General features: G+C 35.8%; 1 protein-coding gene across 1 annotated transcript; it reads left to right on the forward strand.

Annotated features, from left to right (window-relative positions):
* The first annotated feature begins 4,752 nt into the window (after positions 1-4,752).
* LOC110790047 (probable hexosyltransferase MUCI70) lies at positions 4,753-12,424 on the forward strand. The gene is made up of 9 exons (XM_021994787.2): positions 4,753-5,809; positions 6,540-6,785; positions 6,906-7,113; positions 7,229-7,338; positions 7,421-7,620; positions 8,773-8,876; positions 10,751-10,938; positions 11,083-11,282; positions 11,888-12,424. Exons 1-9 carry the CDS (start codon positions 5,539-5,541, stop codon positions 12,122-12,124), a joined length of 1,764 nt encoding a protein of 587 aa, XP_021850479.1. The 5' UTR covers positions 4,753-5,538; the 3' UTR covers positions 12,125-12,424.
* Positions 12,425-21,401: the final 8,977 nt, after the last annotated feature.

Below are 21,401 nucleotides of genomic sequence, written 5' to 3' on the forward strand. Positions count from 1 at the left end.
TTCTTTCCTAGTCTTGTATGTGGATGACAAGGAATGGCTTAAAAGTTGTTTTTCCATGAAAGACCTAGGAGAAGCTGAATACATCTTGGGAATAAGGATCCATAGAGATAGATCCAAAAGGTTGATTGGACTTAGCTAAGAGACTTATATTGATAAGGTTCTTGCAAGGTTCAAGCTGTAAAACTCCAAAAGAGGTTTCATTCCCATGCAACATGGCATTTCACTTGGCAAGACTCAGTGTCCTTCGACACCTGATGAGGTCAAGCGCATGAGTAATGTTCCTTATGCCTCTGCAGTAGGGTCCATTATGTATGCCATGGTATGCACTCGACCGGATGTTGCATATTCTTTGAGTATGTGCAGCAGATACCAGTCAAACCCAGGAGAGGCGCACTGGATGGCAGCAAAGAATATCCTTAAGTACTTAAGAAGGACTAAGGATGATTTCTTGGTCTATGGTGGAGATAATGAGTTGGTTGCCACTGGATACACCGATGCAAGCTTCCAAAGTGACAAAGATGATTTCCGATCACAATCTGGTTTCATATTTTGTCTCAATGGAGGGGCTGTGAGCTGGAAGAGTTCTAAGCAGAGTACCATCGCAGATTCTACAACAGAGGCTGAGTATATTGCAGCAAGTGATGAAGCAAAAGAAGCTGTTTGGATCAAAAAGTTCATTAGTGAACTTGGTGTAGTTCCTAGCATTGAAAATGGCATTGAGTTGTATTGTGACAACAATGGTGCCATTTCCCAGTCCAAGGAACCCAGATCGCACCAAAAATCCAAACATGTGCTCAGGAGATTCCATCTTATTCGAGAGATCGTTGAAAGAGGGGATGTGAAAGTAAGCAAGGTTCATACTGAGGATAACGTGGCTGATCCTCTGACTAAACCGCTTGCTCAACCTAAGCATGAGAGTCATACTAGGTCTATGGGGCTTAGGCATATGGGAGAATGGCTTTAGTTTGTTTACTTTATGTTTACAATTGTAAAGACATTTATTATGCTTTGAATGTTTATCAATAAAAGTTCATTCTTATTTAATTGTTTGGTTTAGTATTAAATAAAATGTCCAAATAACTTGTGTTTTCAAATAGGATTATCGAAAACGTTTTGATAATGGAACCCTATAAAGTGAACTGAAATCACAACTTATTAAGTCCCTAGTCTAAATCACTAAATTGGACATAAGTGATTTATGTGAATACTAGCATGTAATTAATTGATAGTGCAGTTCCATGGCTATGGAGACATAGGGATGTCTAATTGATTATAGGAAAATTTGTAATTATTAATCCAACATTTGCCCGGTTTTCTTTAATTAAGCCTTCCTATGCGATATTTCTAAATAATCCAACCTTTATGACCCAACTACTATTATTAAGCCTGGATGACCGGTTACCTGCTACAAAGTCAAGGAAAATTTGTAATTATTAATCCAACCTTTGCCCGATTTTCTTTAATTAAGCCTACCTATGCGATATTTCTAAGTAATCCAACCTCTATGACCCAACTACTATTATTAAGCCTGGATGACCGGTTACCTGCTACAAAGTCAACGTTAAAAACGTTAACAACCTAAAGTTGGTTTCCCTCCTAAAATATTGGACATGTCATCATCACTTGCCACCTAAACAAGGATTTCATTTTTTTCTTCAAAAAACTCTTAACCCTTCTCTTCTCTGTACCGTGTTTCAATTCCTCTCTCCTCCATTACTGTTGCTTCAACCACAATTGTACTGGGTCATGACATCATCAGCGATTTTCTTATGGAAATAGGTGACTTCATCCACGCGCATTCAAATTTCGTCTCAAAAATCGTACAATTGAAGGTGAACTTGCGAACCCTAGCGTTTTTGTTCCTTTTTTGGTAAATTTTGAATTTTGGGCTTCCTTGATGGTCAGTTCGTAAAAGCCCGAGCTGTTGCAATAATATAGTTTTTTTTATGTTATGGGATGTTGGTTATTGTGGTCTTGTTGAAAATTTAGAAAGAAAAATAAACCTTGAATTTGAAGAAGATCCAGATCCAACAGGCAATTGCTTTACCCCAACCATAGCAATTGCTGATTATTTTTGATGAACTTCGAATGGAGAGGTATGAGGGATCGACAATGGTGGAGAAGAGGTAGAAGAGAAATAATGGAGAGGAGTGCAGAGATGAAGCAGAAAATCGCAGAGGAGAGAGGAACGAAAATTAAAATAGCAATTAAAGAAAATAAGGGGAAAAAATTAAAAAAATTATAATTGTTATATGCCACGTAAGGGTGAATACCTCCTATAGCAGGTTAGTAACTTGTTAGGCTTAATAATAGTAGTTGGGTCATAAAGGTTGGATTATTTAGAAATATCGCATAGGTAGGCTTAATTAAAGAAAATCGGGAAAAGGTTGGATTAATAATTACAAATTTTCCTTGATTATATGGATGTATACTTGATGCATTGAGACTTGACCTAACTAGATTCTAAAAGTAGAATCAAACTTCTATATTTAGTGGATTCCTTAGACATGAGTATGTCTTAATAACCACGAGACAATTAGTTTAACTTTGACGCCGTTAAACGCCGCGCCGTAAAAGGAGGTTATAAAGGCAGTGATCAGGTGGGCTAAGAATTGAGTGGGAGTTATGGTCATACAAGAGTGAATAAGTCCTCCTATTTGATAGGAATGGTGTCTGGGCCTCTTGTTGAGCGAGAACTGAAAATTGCATGGCCATGCGGAATGGGATTAAAAGTTAATCTTTATTGAACAGTTCGAACTCGGCGATCAAGAAACTAGAATTTGAGAATAACAGTGTGTTATCAAATTTTGGCATTAAGAGACTTAAGGAATTTAGCATTGCGTTCTTGTCTTCGGACAAGTGGGAGATTGAAGGAATTATGTCCTTAGACATTTCCGGCAATTACTAAATATAAATAGGAATTAATTATGAAGATAATAAATTAATTATTTTAGTAATCATATTTGCTTGCTAGAGAATAAATGTGATTAGTAGGACAATATTGATTGGACCTACAACTAAAATATATTAATCCTATAAGGTCACACATATAAGCACTAATTGGAATGGGCCCAAAAGGTCCTATGGCAACCGGCCTGCTAAGAGAAATAAGGTTGGGATTTGTGTTAACTTAAAAGCCCTAAACATTATAATAGTTATAATGTCAGGGATTCAGTAACTACGTTGATTGAATATCTGACACAAAAAGCAAACACAAAAACCCTAACTGTCATTCTCTAAACGCCGTACATCCCAAACAAAGCAAGAGACAAATTGTGATCGTTCTCTTCCGTACTAGCATACGTGGGATTCAATTCGTGTTTGTGGACTGAGTAGAGGAGCAACAAGTGGGGCTCTAAGATCTTCGAAGCTTGCATACGAACGGGAGAACACGCTTCAAAGGTGATTATTCTTTCGACTTAATCTGATCTATACTATTGTTATGCATGAGATCCTGTGATAGATGTTAGGAAATTGTTTCCTGAAATTCCGCTTTATGCATCTATATGTTCCTTCAATATGAGCATGCATATGTATAATTAATGGTGTAATTGGGAATGAAGTTGTAAATAAATTACAACAATGGCCGGTTTAGTAGCTAACAATAATTGGTGTAACTGGGTATGAATTTGTATGTAAATGAGTAAGAAAAATCTATATGCATTACCCATGGACATGGTGATGCTACTCTATTATCTATTTTCCTTCATAAATTTTTCATTACCACCTGTTACCATTTATAACACATATAAAAATTATAAAGTACTCCATATTGCGTCCATAACAAAAATACAACAATACAGCTCGGATAACGCACAAAATTAACCACTTGTATGTAATTTATACTAGATTAGGCCCCGTGCACGCACGGATATTTGAAAATCATTATTTGACCATCTTTTTTTTATAAAATTTTTAAGAATTATTTATCCCTTAAATCTATTGGGTAATTAATAATCTCGAATGTACTCATTTTATCATATTTTAACTTACTACATATTATATATTTTATATGTTTAATATGATGATCTGACTAAAATATTTGATATATTTAATATGCTAATTTGACCAAAATATTGAGTAAGAATATTTTCTATTATTGATAGGACAGTTTGACTTAAATATTACAAATTTTTTAATAATGGCATATTCTATGATCCTATATTTTTTTTCCATATATAAACATCTATACAAAAGGAGAGAAAATAAAAGAAGAATAAAGTAAATATGACTTTTTAAGAAAGAGTTTTTGGCTGGAAAATTTTTCACCAGGAAGTGACACGTGTCATTCCCGGTGTCTCTTTTAGTATATAGTAAAGTAATATATAGTAATAGATAGATTTTAGTGTTTCCCTCAAAATAAAAATAAAAACTGAAAGATTGGTTAACGATGTTTGTCTTATTTTAGAGGTAACTTATTAAATATCATATATTACCGCCAATATAATTTCCGAAAACAATATAATTTTCCCCAACAAATGTGAAATGATGAAGCACTAGTCAACAACACAAGTCATTTCTTTGAATAATAATATTGCTAAAATTTTACCAAGTAAATTAATGAAAATTCACTAAGACTTACGGTTAATTACGTGATACATATATAACAAAATATCGTCTCATTTGACCAAAACATTAATTCTTCCAATGGGGGATGACAATGTTTTCAACAATCAAAGAATCAAATGAGAGTAGAAATCGGTCTTTGAATTTGCAAGTTGAAGTAATTAAAGTCTAATAAAGTCAATAATTTGATAATTGATGTCCCCTTTCTCTCTATGCTTTTTCTCTTAAATTAAATTAAAAAATATATTAAATTCCTAATCATGTTAAGACTCTTGAGTCCTAAACCAAACCAAATGAAGAATCCTGGAACTCACATGTCGCACCTTACCACGTTTCTTTATAATTTTTTTTTAAAGTTTTTATAGTTTTTCAAACATGATAGTAATTCCAGAATTATATTTATGGTAATATTATGTACTGTTTTATTTTTAATTAATTTATTTAAATATTTTTCCAAGTTGATCTCATAAATACCCTCACAAAAATAATTTGTATCGTGAGCTGTAAGCTGTGTGATCTTCTTCCCTCGTTCAGATTTGTAATCTCCAAATCCGGGTTTGTTTTTGATTTCCATAAACCCTAAAAAAGCCCGAACTAGAGATATATAAATTACAAATTATAGTTCAATCATATGATTTAATTAGACAACATCTCGTGATTGATTGGTCAATTGTTGTACAAATTTCTCTCTCATTCGTTGTTTTTCAAGTGAGTTTGTACTTAATTTCAACTTACATTGATTGATTGATCCAGAATCCACTTTTTGATTCTTTGCTAGTTTGAAGCAATTAAAAAAAACTGAGTTTTCTGAATTGGGTTGTGCCGAAAGAGTGATTGAGATCTCATCAAAGTTTGGATCTTTAGGACTGTTTTTGGATTGATTTGAGCAAATTTGGAGGTGGGTTTTTGATTATACAGAGAGAAGAAAAGGGCAATGAGAAGTGAGCCTGAAAATTGGAAGAAGAAGACACAATGAGTGGAGGCTCATTGGGTCTGGGTTTGCGTTCCGCAAGTTATGGATCATTGCAACTACAACTGCAAAGTAATTTGTTACCAAATCAATCTCCATCGCCTTCGCCGCCGCCACCTCCGCCGTTCTCCCGGAAACCGGCCAAGATGATGAAGGAAAAGGAGAGGTTGTTTCATTGGCTTTACAAGTTTGTTGGCCGGAAAAAGGTTGGCATGCTGTTTCTCTGTCTGGTATCTGCGGCAGTTTTTGTTTGGGTCCTGTATGTTGGCAAAGGTTTGATTTTCTCATCTTTTTTGTAATTTTTTCCTCTTGATCCTGCATTGTGTAGACTTGTTGTTTAACGCTCATTGATTTATAAATTTCAGTTTATGTATGATTTTTGATGTGAAATTGGATTATACATTGATTGGAAGTGGATTGACTTTGCTTACTGAATGGTGATGATCATACATCAATCCTTTTGGGCTAGTATCTTAACTAGTTAATGGTGTGAAACCGAGATATTTGAAGGCGACTATGCTAAGATCTTAATAATTTTGTCTATGTTGGGCCTGTTGGCATATGATATCAGATTCATGTTTAGTGCTAGAATTAATGTAATTATGGAGATGTGGGATTTGTACATCATGATCAGATCTTGTTCGAAGGTACATGAAATATTGTGTGTATGGTTGAGGGCACTCTAAGTTATAGTCGTTTTAGTCCTGTTCATTGTTCGTGTTGAAGAAATTATGCCAGTGGAAAGATTCTTATAGTTGTAATAGTGTTATTGTTCTTATGGATAGTTTCGTGTCGATAATTTAATCTGAACTTATTTCTTGTTTTAGTGTTGGGTTTTATCGTCTTGTCCTTTCTTTTTGAGACCCCTTTTTTTGGCTCATGTTATTGGTAGGATTGAAGTTTTTGTATCTAGGTTGCCATTTACCAACCCTAGTAGTTAAGTGGCACTTTAACATTGTGATATACCAAATCAATTGATGTATAATACATGGTTGTTTCCCAGGTGAAGATTCCAGAGGAACCGAAGGTCCTACAAGTATTACTTTTAATAACAGAACATCTGCACGTAATGAACAAATAAAGTACGATCTTCCAAGTAACAGCACACTTGCAAGCGTTAAATCTTCTCTAACTAATGCAGCGCTAGCTATGAGATACTTCACGGGATATACACTTCCTTCTGATAATCCATGTGAACACTTTGCATTACCACCTCCACCGGCTGATAAGAAACGAACTGGACCTCGACGTAAGTTTAATGTCCTTGTGACTTTTCTGTGTAATTGACTAGTTACTACTTCTGACTCTGTAATCTTGGAAACCAAACTTCTAGATTTGTAACTTATGGTTCTATTTTCTTCTATCTCAGCTTGTCCAGTTTGCTACCTTGATCAGAAGCAAGCTATTGGATTAATGCCAGATGCACCATCATTCTCTCCTGTCCATAATTTAACATATGTTTATGAGGAGGTTTCATCAAAAACTGAGTTTGGAGGCTCTGAGTTTGGTGGATATCCTTCCCTGAAACAAAGGGATGATTCTTATGATATAAGAGAGTCCATGAATGTACATTGCGGGTATATTATCTTCTTTCCATTCTGGTTTACTTTACTTCCCAAATGTTTATGTGGGCCTCTTTGCTTAACTTACATGTATACTAAAAAATGATCCTTCTGCATTATCTTTTGATAGTTTTGTCAAAGGACAAAAACCAGGTCGTGGGACAGGTTTTGACATCGATGATGCTGATCTTGCTGATATGGAACAGTGCAATGGAATAATTGTTGCCTCGGCAATCTTTGGTACTGCTCTGTTTTGTGTTCTTTCATCTAATTGTTGCCTAAATTAGGACTTGTTGTTTAAATTGATGCATTTTTCTGCCAGGAAACTATGATATACTTCAACAGCCCAAAAATACCAGTGAAGATGCGAAAAAAAATGTTTGCTTCTTCATGTTTTTGGATGAGGAAACTGAAGCAGCTATGAAGAATGCTAGTGTTCTGGATGGAAGCAATAAGGCAGGGTTATGGAGAATTGTTGTTGTTCATAATCTTCCTTACACAGATCCAAGGCGCAATGGCAAGGTAAATTGATATTGGGTTCATACTTTGTCCTTCAACTAGTCATCTGTTGGTAGCTTTAAGTATGTATGTCATCTGAATTGCCTCACCTCTAATGCGGTATTGGTGAATATTAGTTGCCAATTGTCCTGCTTTAAATACACTTAGGCAAGTTGTAACCTCTGCATATTCGCTTTAACATTGTGCAAATAACAAGTACATACGTGCTGTTTTTGACATTTCTGGCATATCGGTTTCACTACTAAAATGTAAGATTGGGATCCTTTAACGGAATTAGTTTTGGCTTAGCTTTCTTGGTAGTATATAGGTATGGGTGTCATCTGGTCCCATCTAACCAGCTACCAGCTTTAGGTAGATAGTTTTACAGTAGGCTGGATGCTGGATCAAATGCCAAGAGGAATCTCATGCTGTGGCAATGAAATTCAGTAATTGTTCTACTTCTTGTTCTTAACGGAACATCATCGTTATCGTCATTATCATTACCCCATTGTCTCAAAGAGGCTCCCGCAAGAAGCGGGGTAAGGGGGGTCGGGTGTACGCAACCTTACCCCTGCAATTGCAGAGAGGTTGTTTCCAATTGACCCAAAAGCGATAACGGGACGACCATCTTCTACTTGTTGTTCCTAACTGAACAGTAACAATTAAATCAAGAACAAGAGCAAGAAACCAATAAGAATGATAATTTACTGTCTTAGTTGTATGCAATTTTTTTCTCTAATAAGTTTCTGTCTATTTATATACCTGATTTCCATGTTCTTATGGCTTTCATTGGGACAAAATACTCCCGTTTACCTTTTCTCCACTGAACTCTTCTTGTTTGATGCTTGTGTACAGTTAGTATGCCATCTTTTTAATGTTATTTATAGGAAAGCTTTAAATCATCAAATGATACATTTTGGTTGAAAGAATTTTTACCCCTGTGGATGATTGACCTAGCTATGCTGGTGGAGATTTATACTTTCTTTAACCTAGTTTTATTTATATGTAATGCTGAGCCTTTTATGTTGATGGTCCATTTCTAGTACTTCTTCAAAAAAAATTATGCCTTTTGTTACTTTGGCTATTGTTGAGCACTTTTATTTTTATTTTTGATAATGCTATCCTTCTCATTGACAAGTGTCATTAGGTTTATGACATGATTCTCTTTCTTGATAGATTCCAAAGCTTCTACTTCACAGATTGTTTCCTAATGCTCGTTATTCTATATGGGTGGATGGGAAACTTGAACTCGTAGAGGATCCGTATCGAATTCTTGAAAGGTAAGTGCTATGTTATCAGAAAAAAAATACACTATGAGGAAATCCAATCTATTTTAACTGTTTAGTCGTTACATGAAACATGTTGTTGCTCACAAGTGATGAATAGTTTTCACCAAGTTGATTGCCTGCTACAGTTTTCCGTTAACTTTAATTCTATTGCTTTTCTTTTCCATGCTATCCTATCTATTTTTATACGTGCTTTCTTGCCTGCCTGTGATCCTACTTGCAAGGACACATTTGTTTTGGTTTTTTTAAAGGGTAAAACAATTAGGATTAGTTGAAAACACTTACTCGGTACACTGCAGATTTCTTGATACTCTTCCTCTTGTGATCAATTTCTGGTGCGGAGTTTTTGTAATCCAAATTTTCTTCAGTTGCTATTCTTGTCAATTTGTCATGCCAAGGCCTCATTTTAACACAATAGCTGTTCGTAGAATTATTTATTTGCTTTTAATGTCTATTGTAATGGTTCCTACTTGGTCACTTCTGTACTTCTTTTTAGACCCTGCAATCTTCGCATGAATTTATCCTGGATGATGAAAACACATTTTGAAATACAATGTGATTAGATACTGAGTGGATAATTCAAATCAGAAAGTACCTGTCCTTGGATGTCTGTGCATGTTATGGAAGATTGTCTGTGTTTGGTGTATAGTATTTCTGTGCCAAAATGAGAAGAGTTGACCTCAAATAGCGGCTTGACCAGTCCAGACAGCTAAGCTTTCTGTTTGACGATGAGTGGAATGATACCCGTTTGCTTGTTTAGAGAAAGTGCACTTTAGCAGCAGTTTTTTGTGCAAAGGGAATCTAGAGTTCTGAGAGAACAATACATGTATGTCCAAACAGATGCCTTAATTAACTAGTTTTTCCATTTCTTCAAACCATTATTTCTCCGTCCTCCACCTCTACTCCTACTTCTATTGCAGTTAGCACAATTTTCTCAGTATATTAGGATACTACCAGTTTACCACAGTCCATGAATATTCAGGGACCTTAACTTCGGCAGGTTAGAATAAATCCCCCGTCATTAGGGAGACAGAGATGGAGGAGAGGATAACTTGCATCTTTGATAACATGGCTTACCTGCAAGCAAGAGCTACTAAAATTTGTATTTAGATTTTATGGAAAGGCTTGATTAAGCTCTTTAACAAGATATAGAACTCAAGGTCTCAGGAAAAGTAAGAACTATAATAGGATCTTTATCGTTAGAGTTTTGTTTCAATGAAAGAACTCTGGTGATATTATAGGGTAATTCAGTAGGTGAATGGTGGAAAATGGTATGCATCATGGTTTTGGAACAAATGTATCTCACAGTCTCTCTCCCTCTTTTCGTACTGTGCAATTCTACGGGTTGATCTAGTTGAAGCTGCACCCAGTGACCCAAATCCATTTTCTACAGTACTTCTTTGAAGATCTCAACCATCTTGGAGATGTAAATACACAATGAATGAACAGACGTGGAACTGAAAGTAGGTGAACTATCAGTTTTCAGCCAAAAGATAATTACCCTGTTTTCATCATGTTGTTGAATGTAAATTTATGATACCAGTCTTAGAGGGTGAGGCAATGTGTTAATGTATGACATGGAGATGGAAAATTTCATTTGGCTTTCCCTATACTAATGGTATAATTTAGTTGGAGATATCAAAGCCCGTTGTTCGAACGTGTTTAATGTTTGTCTGATAGTTGAACGTTTGATTTTCTTCTGAAATTATACCCCAACTCCAGATTTGAGGTAATAGGGTAATACTGCAGGGTTTAATCCAACTGTTCTTCCCGTGTTAGTGTACTACCAATTTATGTTTCTGCAATAGCTGATACTCCGTACTATAGTTTTGAAATATTAAACTTCGTATATCCTCAAATTATTGCAGATTTTTGTGGAGACAAAATGCCACTTTTGCAATATCCAGACATTATAAACGTTTCGATGTTTTTGAGGAAGCTGAAGCGAATAAAGCTGCTGCAAAGTATGACAATGCCTCAATTGATTTTCAGATTGATTTTTACAAAAAGGAAGGATTGACGCCATATTCTTTGGCTAAGCTTCCGATTACAAGTGGTATGATCCCTTTTCTTTTCTGTGTATGCGTTTGCCGAACTTTTATGATTACAAGGGGTTTAGAAAACGGGAGTGTTAAGAGTATCAGAATGACCCTTGAGGTGTTTTTGAGATTTATTTTTAATCATTTCTTATATTTAACAGATGTCCCTGAAGGATGTGTTATACTCCGGGAGCATGTCCCAATCTCTGATCTTTTCAGTTGTTTATGGTTCCATGAGGTTGATCGATTTACTTCCAGAGACCAAATTAGTTTCTCAACTGTAAGGGATAATATTAAGAAGAAGGCGAATTGGACTGTCAGCATGTTCTTGGACTGTGAAAGGCGCAATTTTGTTGTCCAGGTAAGCTATTTTTTCCAGTCCTGAGAATCTTGACCTCAGTTTTTAACAGGAAATTTGTGTGCCACTATTATGCTACCATCTGATTATTTTGCTGAACTTGAGGATGACTAAAACATTGTTGTCATCTAATTAACAAGATAACAACAATGTACCTGCCCACAAACACTGTTTGTAAAAGACGAAAACACCCCTTGTCTTCAAAATTTCACTTATCATTTGGAAGGTCATTTGTCTTCCAAAGAAAATTTTATTAGTTATTGACGGGAACTAATTTTGGCACATCAATGGTTGTGCTCTTACAGTTGGTGTGCCAAAATCACTTCCCTTATCGAGAGATGAAGTATGGCCGTATGGGTGAATCTATTGAACGATAAATTAACGGATGAAGGATACAAAAGGAACTTGTGATTTCTTTCTCCAACACACCCCTATTCACTTGAAAAATTAGTCATAAAAGGCGGTTTTGTGAAAATTGACATTAAACAAAAACTTCCAAATATAGGTGGAGAACCAGCAAACCACTACTAAATGGTGCTTCATTTTTTAAGAATGAATAACTGGTTTTGCTTTGGTCTGATAATTTCTACTACTAAATTGGGTTGCAGGGTTACCATATGGATGTGTTAAAGCAAAAGCAAGCAGCAGCATTAGGTGCTCGGCGTCTTGTTCCAGTTGCTCTTTCCCTTCCTCCTCCTTCGCCTCCTCCTTTGCTGCCTCCCCCACCTCCAGCAACTCGATACGAAACCCCTCCAAATCGACGGAGAGGAAGAGGTCGAAGACGGAACCGTAAGGTTGCTGCCGGAGCTACTGAGATAGGCAGAGTCGTCACAGGCACAGATTGAGGTCAATTTTTTGTTTAGGCAAACAAATTATACAGATAGTTTATGGTTTCGCCGTCCCTGCATTAAGAGGAAAAGAACCTCTTCCCCCAACTTCATTGCGCAGGGCTTGGTAAACTGTCCAATTCAGGAAAAAGTGTTGTACTTTTTATTATCTTCATTTACACAGTTATTACTGTTATTATTTTTTTCCCTTGAAGAAAAAGAAAGAGGTAAAGAACAGAAGGGAATTGTTATTCATTTTTTTTGTATATATAAGATACCACATTTATTTTAATAAAATTTTCATTTGAGTTTACATAATTTCCAATTATGAAATACGAAGTACTACGTACACGTATGATCTTATACTCCCTTCGTTTGTTTATTGATGGCGGAAACAAAGATTGGAGTTGTAACAAAGTGGAATCGAAGCGTGAAGGGAATGGTACAAGTTAAAACTTGGGGCCGTTTGATTAGAGTGGGTAAAGGAAATTAAGGAGAATGGAATGAAAACCCTTTGTTTAAGAATAGTGTTTGGTTTTCCCATTCTTCTCCCCTTTCGCCCTCAACTAACTGAACTGAATAAATAAAAAATACTTCGTAATAATTATCTATTATCTAAAATTATTATTTATTATATACTTTCTTCATTTTTAGTTACATGACACAATTGGGTTTTGACACTATTCGCACAAGTTCCTTTGATTTCCTTTTGTGATTTATATTTAAGAAAAAAATATAGTCGTGTAAAGTCTTATTAGTTTCGTCTCAATAAATATCTTTTAAATATCTTTTAAATATCAATTTTTTTATAATTTTTTCTCATCCATAAAGGAAGATATTAACGTTTGAAATCGTGATTTGGCAAACGTGTCTAAATAATTGTGTCATTTAAAAAAGAACAGAGGATGTATTATTTATTATTTATTTATTACTTCTAAATTATTGATTATTTATATATTTATTTATAATTTAGGAATAATTATTTTAAATAATCCAACCTTTCTACGATTTTCCGTTAATAATCCAACCTTTGGATTATTATCTAATAATCCAACCTTTGCACCCCATTAACTTTTATTGCACCCAACAGGTCACCAACCGGATTCAACAGGTAACTTGTACACGTGTCATGCGACTATTCGTCATAATTTATTTTTATTTTGAAAATGTATAATTTCTTTAATTTTTTTTTTCTCTTTTGTTTTCCTTCTGTCTTCTTTCTGGTTTTTTTTTTATTTCCTTCCTCTTGACTTCCTCCTCACCAACAAAGGAAACAACACTTTGTATCTACATCATCTTCAATGTTTTCTCTTTCATCTACGCGAATTAATTCCACTTCATTTCAAATTTTGAATTGAAAAGAAAAAAAAGCCAAAACCAACCACACAAAATCAATCCAAAAAACAAAAGTAAGAAAAAAATATCTACAAATTCAGCATTACAAATTAACAGTCAACAAAGATGAAATTTCAAGTGGAATTCGAATCATGCACCATATATTACATGTATAAAAGTATAAACAAACATAAAAAAAGGCCAAAATTATTTTATACTCGTATAATTAATTAATTTGCATGGGATGCACAAAGGATTGGTGCGTAGGGAGTCGAAACGTCGGTGGTAGTTTAGGTGTGAGGAGTTTCGATTTTCTCTCTCCGCCTTCTCCAGCTTGTTGCGGTGGCAGAGACGATATTTTTAGTCAGTTTTGATGGGAGATTGGTTGGAGGTGGAGTTAGGATGTCCATGAATGGTATTAATTAAGGTGTTGATGGTGGTCGCATATGAGATGAAGGCGGGGGAGAGAGGTCGGATTTCGAGGGTGGGTTGGTGTTTCAGGGAGACGGGTATATGATTTATTGAGTGGGGTTGATTTTTTGGTGGGCTGGTATTATGGCAGTAGCTGGGAGGGAAGAAGAAGATATATCAGCAAACAACTATGAAGGTAGAGGAGTTAGGAGGAAGGAGGTAAGGGAAAAAAACTGGAAAAAAAAAGTTGACCTTTTTTACCGGTTTCCTGTCACTCGGGTTTAATAAAAGTTAATGGGGTGCAAAGGTTGGATTATTAGATAATAATCCAAAAGTTGGATTATTAACGGAAAATCGTCGAAAGGTTGGATTATTTAAAGTAATTTTTCCTATAATTTATTATTATTATTATTATTATTATTATTATTATTATTATTATTATTATTATTTATTGTTTATTACTTTCTCCATCCTTTAATACTCGCCCCGTTTCTATAAGTGGCATACTTTTACTAATATTCTATATCATTTCTCTTACTTCACATGGACCCACTTATATTCCTACTTTATAACATTAAAAAATTTCAACCTCCTTACTCACACCTCAAAAAAGTTTGACACTTTTCTCACTAACTATATTAAAAAAATATCTCACTATCAACTACTCCCTCCGTCTCTTTTTGTTTTTTACGTTTTTCTTTTTGGGTATTCCAAAATATTCTTTACATTTCCTTTTATATTATCACATAAATGATTTAATATTCTATCAAAATTTGTGTCCAATTATTATTTTAACCAATTAAATACATTAGGTCATTAATCTATCACACTTTTCCATTGAGACATTAATTTTTTCTCATTTTCCCAATATCAGAATTTTTGATAAGAGTGAAAACATTATAAATAAGAAAAATCTCAATGCACATTAACTAGTCGTTAAAACGCGTGCAAAATACCAAACGTAAAAAACAAAAAGAGACGGAGGGAGTATCATCTAATAAATTAATAAGTCAATTAAATTTCCTAAAACTATGTGACGGTTAAACCGGGATGAGTATTAAGGGACGAAGGGAGTATTTATTATTTATTAAAGAGGGTGGTCAAGGGAAAGGGAATGGAAACCCCTCAGTAGAGTATCATTGTAGAGGAATTTGAGGGTAACTGAAAAAGAAAAGAGGGTAAAGCGAATGAAAAAAACAAACAAACAAACAACAACATATGGAATTAAAACCCATCATTCCCTTTCCCTTTTCTGAAGACCCGCAACCAAACGCCCTCTTAAGACTTGGCCTGTTCTAATTGAATTATTTCAGACAAAATAAGTTCAGATAAGTTTAGATAGATAAGTTATATTCAAATATTTTCACACGTAAATAATTTTTCAGACAAAATAAGTTATTTTTCCAGATAAAATAAATTAAGATAAGTTAAAATAAGTTAAGATAGATAATTAGACAAAATAAGGCCCTGTTTATTTCACCTTATTTCAGGACGTTATTACTTATTTCAGATCAGATCAGATCGGATCAAATCAAATCAGATGATGATGATGATGATGATTATTATTATTATTAGGAAAATTTGGTAATATTAATCCAACATTTGGCCGATTTTCTTTTATTAAGCTCACCTACGACATATTTTTTAATAATCCCACCTTTACTACTCAACGACTTTTATTGGGCCCAACACGTCATAAACCTATTGTAGGCGGTAATATGTCCCTATGTGGCAGTAACTCTCTCTCGATATATTCAGTCATCATCATCAATTCATCACCATCTCGATGACTTTTTCACTGATTACCGGTCACTTAAGCCTAATAAAAGTCGTTGGGTAGTAAAGATGGGATTATTAAAAAATATGTCGTAGGTGGGATTAATAAAAGAAAACCGGCCAAAGATTGGATAAATATTACCAAATTTTCCTATTTATTATTATTATTATTATTATTATTATTATATTAAACATACGTTTTAACACTACAAAATTAGTGGGAAGCCGAGATACTATATCGGCCCCACTCCTTTAACAATAGTGAAACTGATTCTATTGAAGATATGTGTAACACCTTGGGCCCTAATATCTTGATCCGTAGAGAACTTCTGTATCCTATTATTCTCCTTCCTTTTTGGAAGCATTTATGGAATTAGATATCTAGGAGAGTAACTGCTGTTGGATATGATGTTACTCCCGGATAAGTGAGGAAACAAACCTCCATTTTGTGATAGGAGTGAGTATTTTATGCTTAATATCCCGGAGTCCTTAAATTCTGAATGAGTCCACAATAAATGACGTGTATTGCTATGTACAACAACTGTTATTTACTGCTACGCACTACTACTTATTAATTAAATTTTTAAATGTATAAACTGTTTAATTAAATACCTACCTTCTTCATACGGATTCTCTATCCCCCTTCCCCCTCTCATCCCGTTTCTATCACAAATCTTGATCGGTCTTTACTCTTTTATGTCAATCGATGACCATGCTTCTGGCCATAGAACGCATAGGCTATATATATGTGATTGCATTTTTTTGATTTTTTTTCCAGATTAAGAGAAATTTATGTATTCTTTTGAAAACATCAAATAAAATTTATATGTTGGAATAGAAACCTACCAAGGGATTCAAATGAATTACGGGAGAATATCAGATTTACTGATTTTGCCAAAAAAAAAAAAAAATTGTAGAAAGGGGTAACGGCTAAGTAATTGATATTTGGTAATCTTATTTAATGGCTAATGAATTATATGGTAATTGATTTAAAAGTATTTTTTACGGTGGATAGTTGCAATTAATTTTGTAGATTCTAGCCCAAACCCTTTCATGGTGGAAGAAGTGCAGCAAAAGACGATCGAAGGTCAAGAATGAATTGCCGATGAGACAACTTCCATGTCAGTAGCTTACTCCCTCCGTCCCTTAATACTCGACATGTTTTGACTTTTTGCACTATTCACATAATTTACTTTGACTTAGTTTATTTCTAGTATATGAAAACAAACGTTAGTATATTTTCAAAATATTGTTGGCTTCATCTTACTATATATTTTCAAAATATTAATATTTTTATAAGTTTTTATAAATATGTAGTTAAAGAAATTGGTGGTCAAAGTTGTGCATTGTGCATTCACGTTTTATACTCATGAGTGTAATAGAGAATCATTACAAGATTTCAAAATTAGAACTTTCCATTACTTACGAAATAAGCGAGACAAAATACCGGAAAATTCTAGCGTTGAGATCTAAGCGCGTGGATAATCTTCTTGGTTATACATTCTCTCGCTCTTTTGGGCCGAAGATGATAACGAAGATGGCCCTTGACAGGTCGAAGTCATCATACACCATTTCACCATCTTCTAGCAGATAGTGAGGGAGGGGACATTCGTATATCACAACGTCATTCCATAAAGAGCATGCACACTTGTACTTAAGCAGAGTCTGGCCTGAACTGAGTGATCTCTTAACACGAGAATTGCAACACTAAGATTCTCCTCATATAATCTCAGTCCAAGTCAGGTTAATTGAAGGTATCTGGGTATGATTTCCCTTCCCTAAGCTTTGCAGACTAGCGCTGCGCTGACCCTAGTTTGCTGGTCATCTTGTCCCACACTTGTCTTATCAGATCGAGCACAATACCGACATGTGTGGCGCTGACTTTTTCGGGACTGTGAGAGGTGGTATAGATTTCTATCGCCGTCCTGAACCACCTGTTGTAGTTTCTCTCGAATAGTTTGACGGCGGCTCTATCTCTAGTTGTCTTATGATCGTCCGTCACGTTCATCTTAAACCGGTGATTATAGCAGTCAAAAGGAAAGCAATACTCATCTGGGATGGCGTCATACTCCATTTCCTGCTGAGCTGAAAATGAAAGGGAGCGATAGAGAGACGTGGTTAAAAGCTGGAATGGAAGTGTGCTTGGACTAAAGAAGAACCTATCCTTTCTTATATAGAGAAGGGAGACTATTGGTCTTCTTTACCAGCATGTTTACCCGTGTTTAATACAAATTACTCTTTACTCTTTTCCGTGTTTTGGGAATATGAAAGTTCGGCTTTTATATAAATATGTTACAATGTATCCAAAATATTCACAAGGTATGTGTCCCAAAATGTATTTCACGTGCAGGAAAGTATTAGCTAACAAAGAGAATAGGAATATGAACCTATATTGGACAACCCTTCGTGTCAAAAGATGTGACTTGCTAAGATGACTTTAATCAAATGTCTTGGTCACTACCATAGTCACTAGTACTTCTAGCATAACCATATTCGTCTGGCTCGCTCATCAATGAACATATCAGGATGAATGCCCTTGCAGGATTGAGTGTGGATGGGACTACGAGATGAAGGGATGTCTTCTTCCTCATTTTCTGATGATCGGAGATCCGACTCGATGTATGATTATTTTCCGAAACTAAATTCTTATGAGAAAGCCCTAGAGACAATCCTCCTTCGCTTAAATGATCTTTAATGATCATCTTGGGAACTTAACAGAGAGTCACAAGAAGACTCTGAGTTTTGTGACTCTGACCCATCGTCACTGCTACTACCATCTCCATATTCGGATGAAGTAGTTTTATGTGGAAAATTTCCACGACTTTCTGAAGTTTTCTTCTTCTTTAAATTCCACGGTGATTATCTTTTCTGTAATTCTCTTTGTGGGTAAGATGATTACTTCATATATGATAAATGAAGAAATAAAATCCTCCAACTCCCCTAAGCAGAGTGTTGCAGAAGTTCGATTTTTCATGAGCCTATAAAATTTGGGCAGAAGTGTAATGATGGCAATCATAAATGACGGGCTGACATCATCTCTTGTCTTCTCAAGGTTGTACTTTTTTGCATTAACCAATGTTGGGATGATTTAGAGAAATATCGTTATGACATATTTCTCTAAATTGGGACTAATCGACAATGTCTACGTTTATTGGGCTAGGATTAAATTTATAATTGGGAATTTTAATCAGGTTTTAGGTACCGTTTTTTAATGGGGTGATCTTCTTGACCCAATCCCGAATTAAGCAGTTATTTTACAACGATAAGAAATTGAGACTTAACTATAAATTGGATAATCATACTTGTCTCCTTTATTCTTACTGATGTTCTTGTAATTTGCACATCGATATCTTTTGTGTGCATATTAGCGTAGTTTAGTTGCATATAGTTGCATTTAGAGATATTCCTACTATATTGCCTTTATTTTTATGTTTTCTACGGAGAGTTCCTCTCTCCCTATTTTCAGGCCAAGCTAAAGCGACGCGTAGAGTATGTATATCCTACTAATCCAAAAGAGAGATTGACCATGCCAATGGGGTTCGAGTTCAAGCTTGGCGGCATGCTCGTCATCTCATCTCATCACTATCATTGAAGGCTCCCACGAAAAGAAGGAGAAGTATGAGTGGAAAGCTTCCACCAAGTCGAGCCTATGCACTTGAAGTAGCACAATGTTTATACAACTTAGAAGTGAAGAAGAAGGGAATCTAGGGGTATCATCCATGCATAGATGACGCAACCTTTTGAATTGGGAAGGAAGAGAGCCATGGGAGCAGCCAAGCACGAGTCGTGCATTTTCTGGTGCACGACCCTGGCATGGGTCGTGCACAATTGGCACGGGTCATGCAACACTGGTACCCAATTATAGCTCAAGGTCGTGCACAATTGGTACGGGCCGTGCAGAGCTGAAGAGCCCCGTGCAAGGTCTGACGATCACCCTACTTTTTTCGAAATATGTTCCCCTTAGTATAAATTGAAAGCTACCCTTAAGTGTAAGGTGTGGAGTGTGTCTTTAGGTTTATTTCTAATCAGTTAGTTATCTCTTAGTGACACACTCTTACCAACCTTTATTGCTTTCTAGTGTAGTTTAATTGCTTAATTGTCTTCACCTTTCTGAATTCTTGTAGCCAGATCGATCCACTTTCAATTCAAGTAATTATTTTACCTTTCATGCTTTATTTCTTCATAGATTTTATGCATTTACATTGGTTTCAATTTCTGAATTTTTATTGCATGATATGTGGTTGAAGTTCTTTACCAGAAGTGGTATGTTCTTGGTGTTCATCTCCAAGTTCATACTTTAGGTTGATCGAGTTTCTTTACCGAAATAGTAAATCATGTTTTCACGTGTAGTTTACTGATCTACTTGGTTTAAGTGTAGCTATGTGTAAGTATGTTACTCAGGCCTAGGGGTTGGGTGACCCCTAATAGAATTATGGAATGAGTCCTCTTTCTCTCTACTTGTGTTTGTAAGTTTGGTGTTTGTTGGGGTTTGCTAGTTGTTGTGGGATTATGTCCTTGCTTGAGATGGATCTATGAATATGTTAGGTATCTTAGGTTGACCCTTGCTTGCTAGATACTTTAGGTTGATCGTATCTTGCATGATATATACCTTAGAAATGAACCTTGCTTTCTTGTTGCCTTGTTCCAAACCCCAAGGAAAAGAGCGATTTGTGTGCTATAGTTGTTCTCCTTGATAGGCATTGAGCACAGAGGCGTTGACACCGGAAACGCTCCATATGACATGGGAAATCGCCCGTTCTTCGTGTCGACCCTAGGAGAGTGACTATACTGTGTGTTGAGCCTCATTTATATTTACCTAGTTGTTATCGTGACCATCAGGAACTTAGATAGAAAATCGGAAATACAACGCAACAGATGAAGTTTGATTCATCTGTTGTTGGAATCCAGATAAGATCTCTCGCAACGTCCCTACTGAGACGGGAAGGTCCAGGTTCTCGTCCAATACGGTATCCTTCACACTGGGGTTGAGGTGTCCACCTGCGGAGGCAACTCAGTGTCCGGGTCTTCTTCGCTGACTACTTCAATCTCATGAGCGCGCCTTGGGGTGCTTTTCGCATTGGCAGTTCGATTAACTTCTTCTATATGACGGTGGCTCCTCTCATGGGGACGCCTTTCCCTGGAGCCGTCCTCAAGTCCTTCTCCTTCAGTTTGCAGGCCTGCCATGATACTATACCTCCCCACAGACGGCGCCAAATTTTGTGGGAACTTTGTTGGTGATGACGTGTCACCCTTTCCACGGAGGTATCAAGTATGCGCTGGCACGATCTCCTTGCAACCTGCAAAACAAGAATATTCCCGTAGGAATATTCCCTCCGATGCCTAAGTAAGTATTAGCTAGAGATAGAAGTAATTTCTAGCTAGTGAAAAGGCAGAGCAAAATAGTTTAAGGTAGGTGAGAATGAATTGATTGCCATTTACCTTGGGATCTGAACTATTTATAGGGCTAGGGTTTTGGAAGTACTTCCAAAACCCTAGCCATATGATTGACTGACCTCAAAGATGGGGACATGTGTCCTTATTAGGAGTAAAGGGCTTAAGGTGCCTTTCCATAATGGGCTTTTTATAGCTTTTGGGCTTTGCTTGCTTTCCTACAAACTCTGGTAGGAACGCCACGTGTCAATCCTACATATGTCCCAGGTGGTCTTTCAATTATGCCACATCAGAAATAATATCATTTTGTTTTTGCTAAATCCATTATATTGTTGAAATCAAATCAATAAAATATTATTATATCTCCTTTGCAGGATTCTAG

Source organism: Spinacia oleracea, chromosome 6 (genome assembly GCF_020520425.1).
Source record: "Spinacia oleracea cultivar Varoflay chromosome 6, BTI_SOV_V1, whole genome shotgun sequence".
Lineage (NCBI taxonomy): Eukaryota > Viridiplantae > Streptophyta > Magnoliopsida > Caryophyllales > Amaranthaceae > Spinacia > Spinacia oleracea.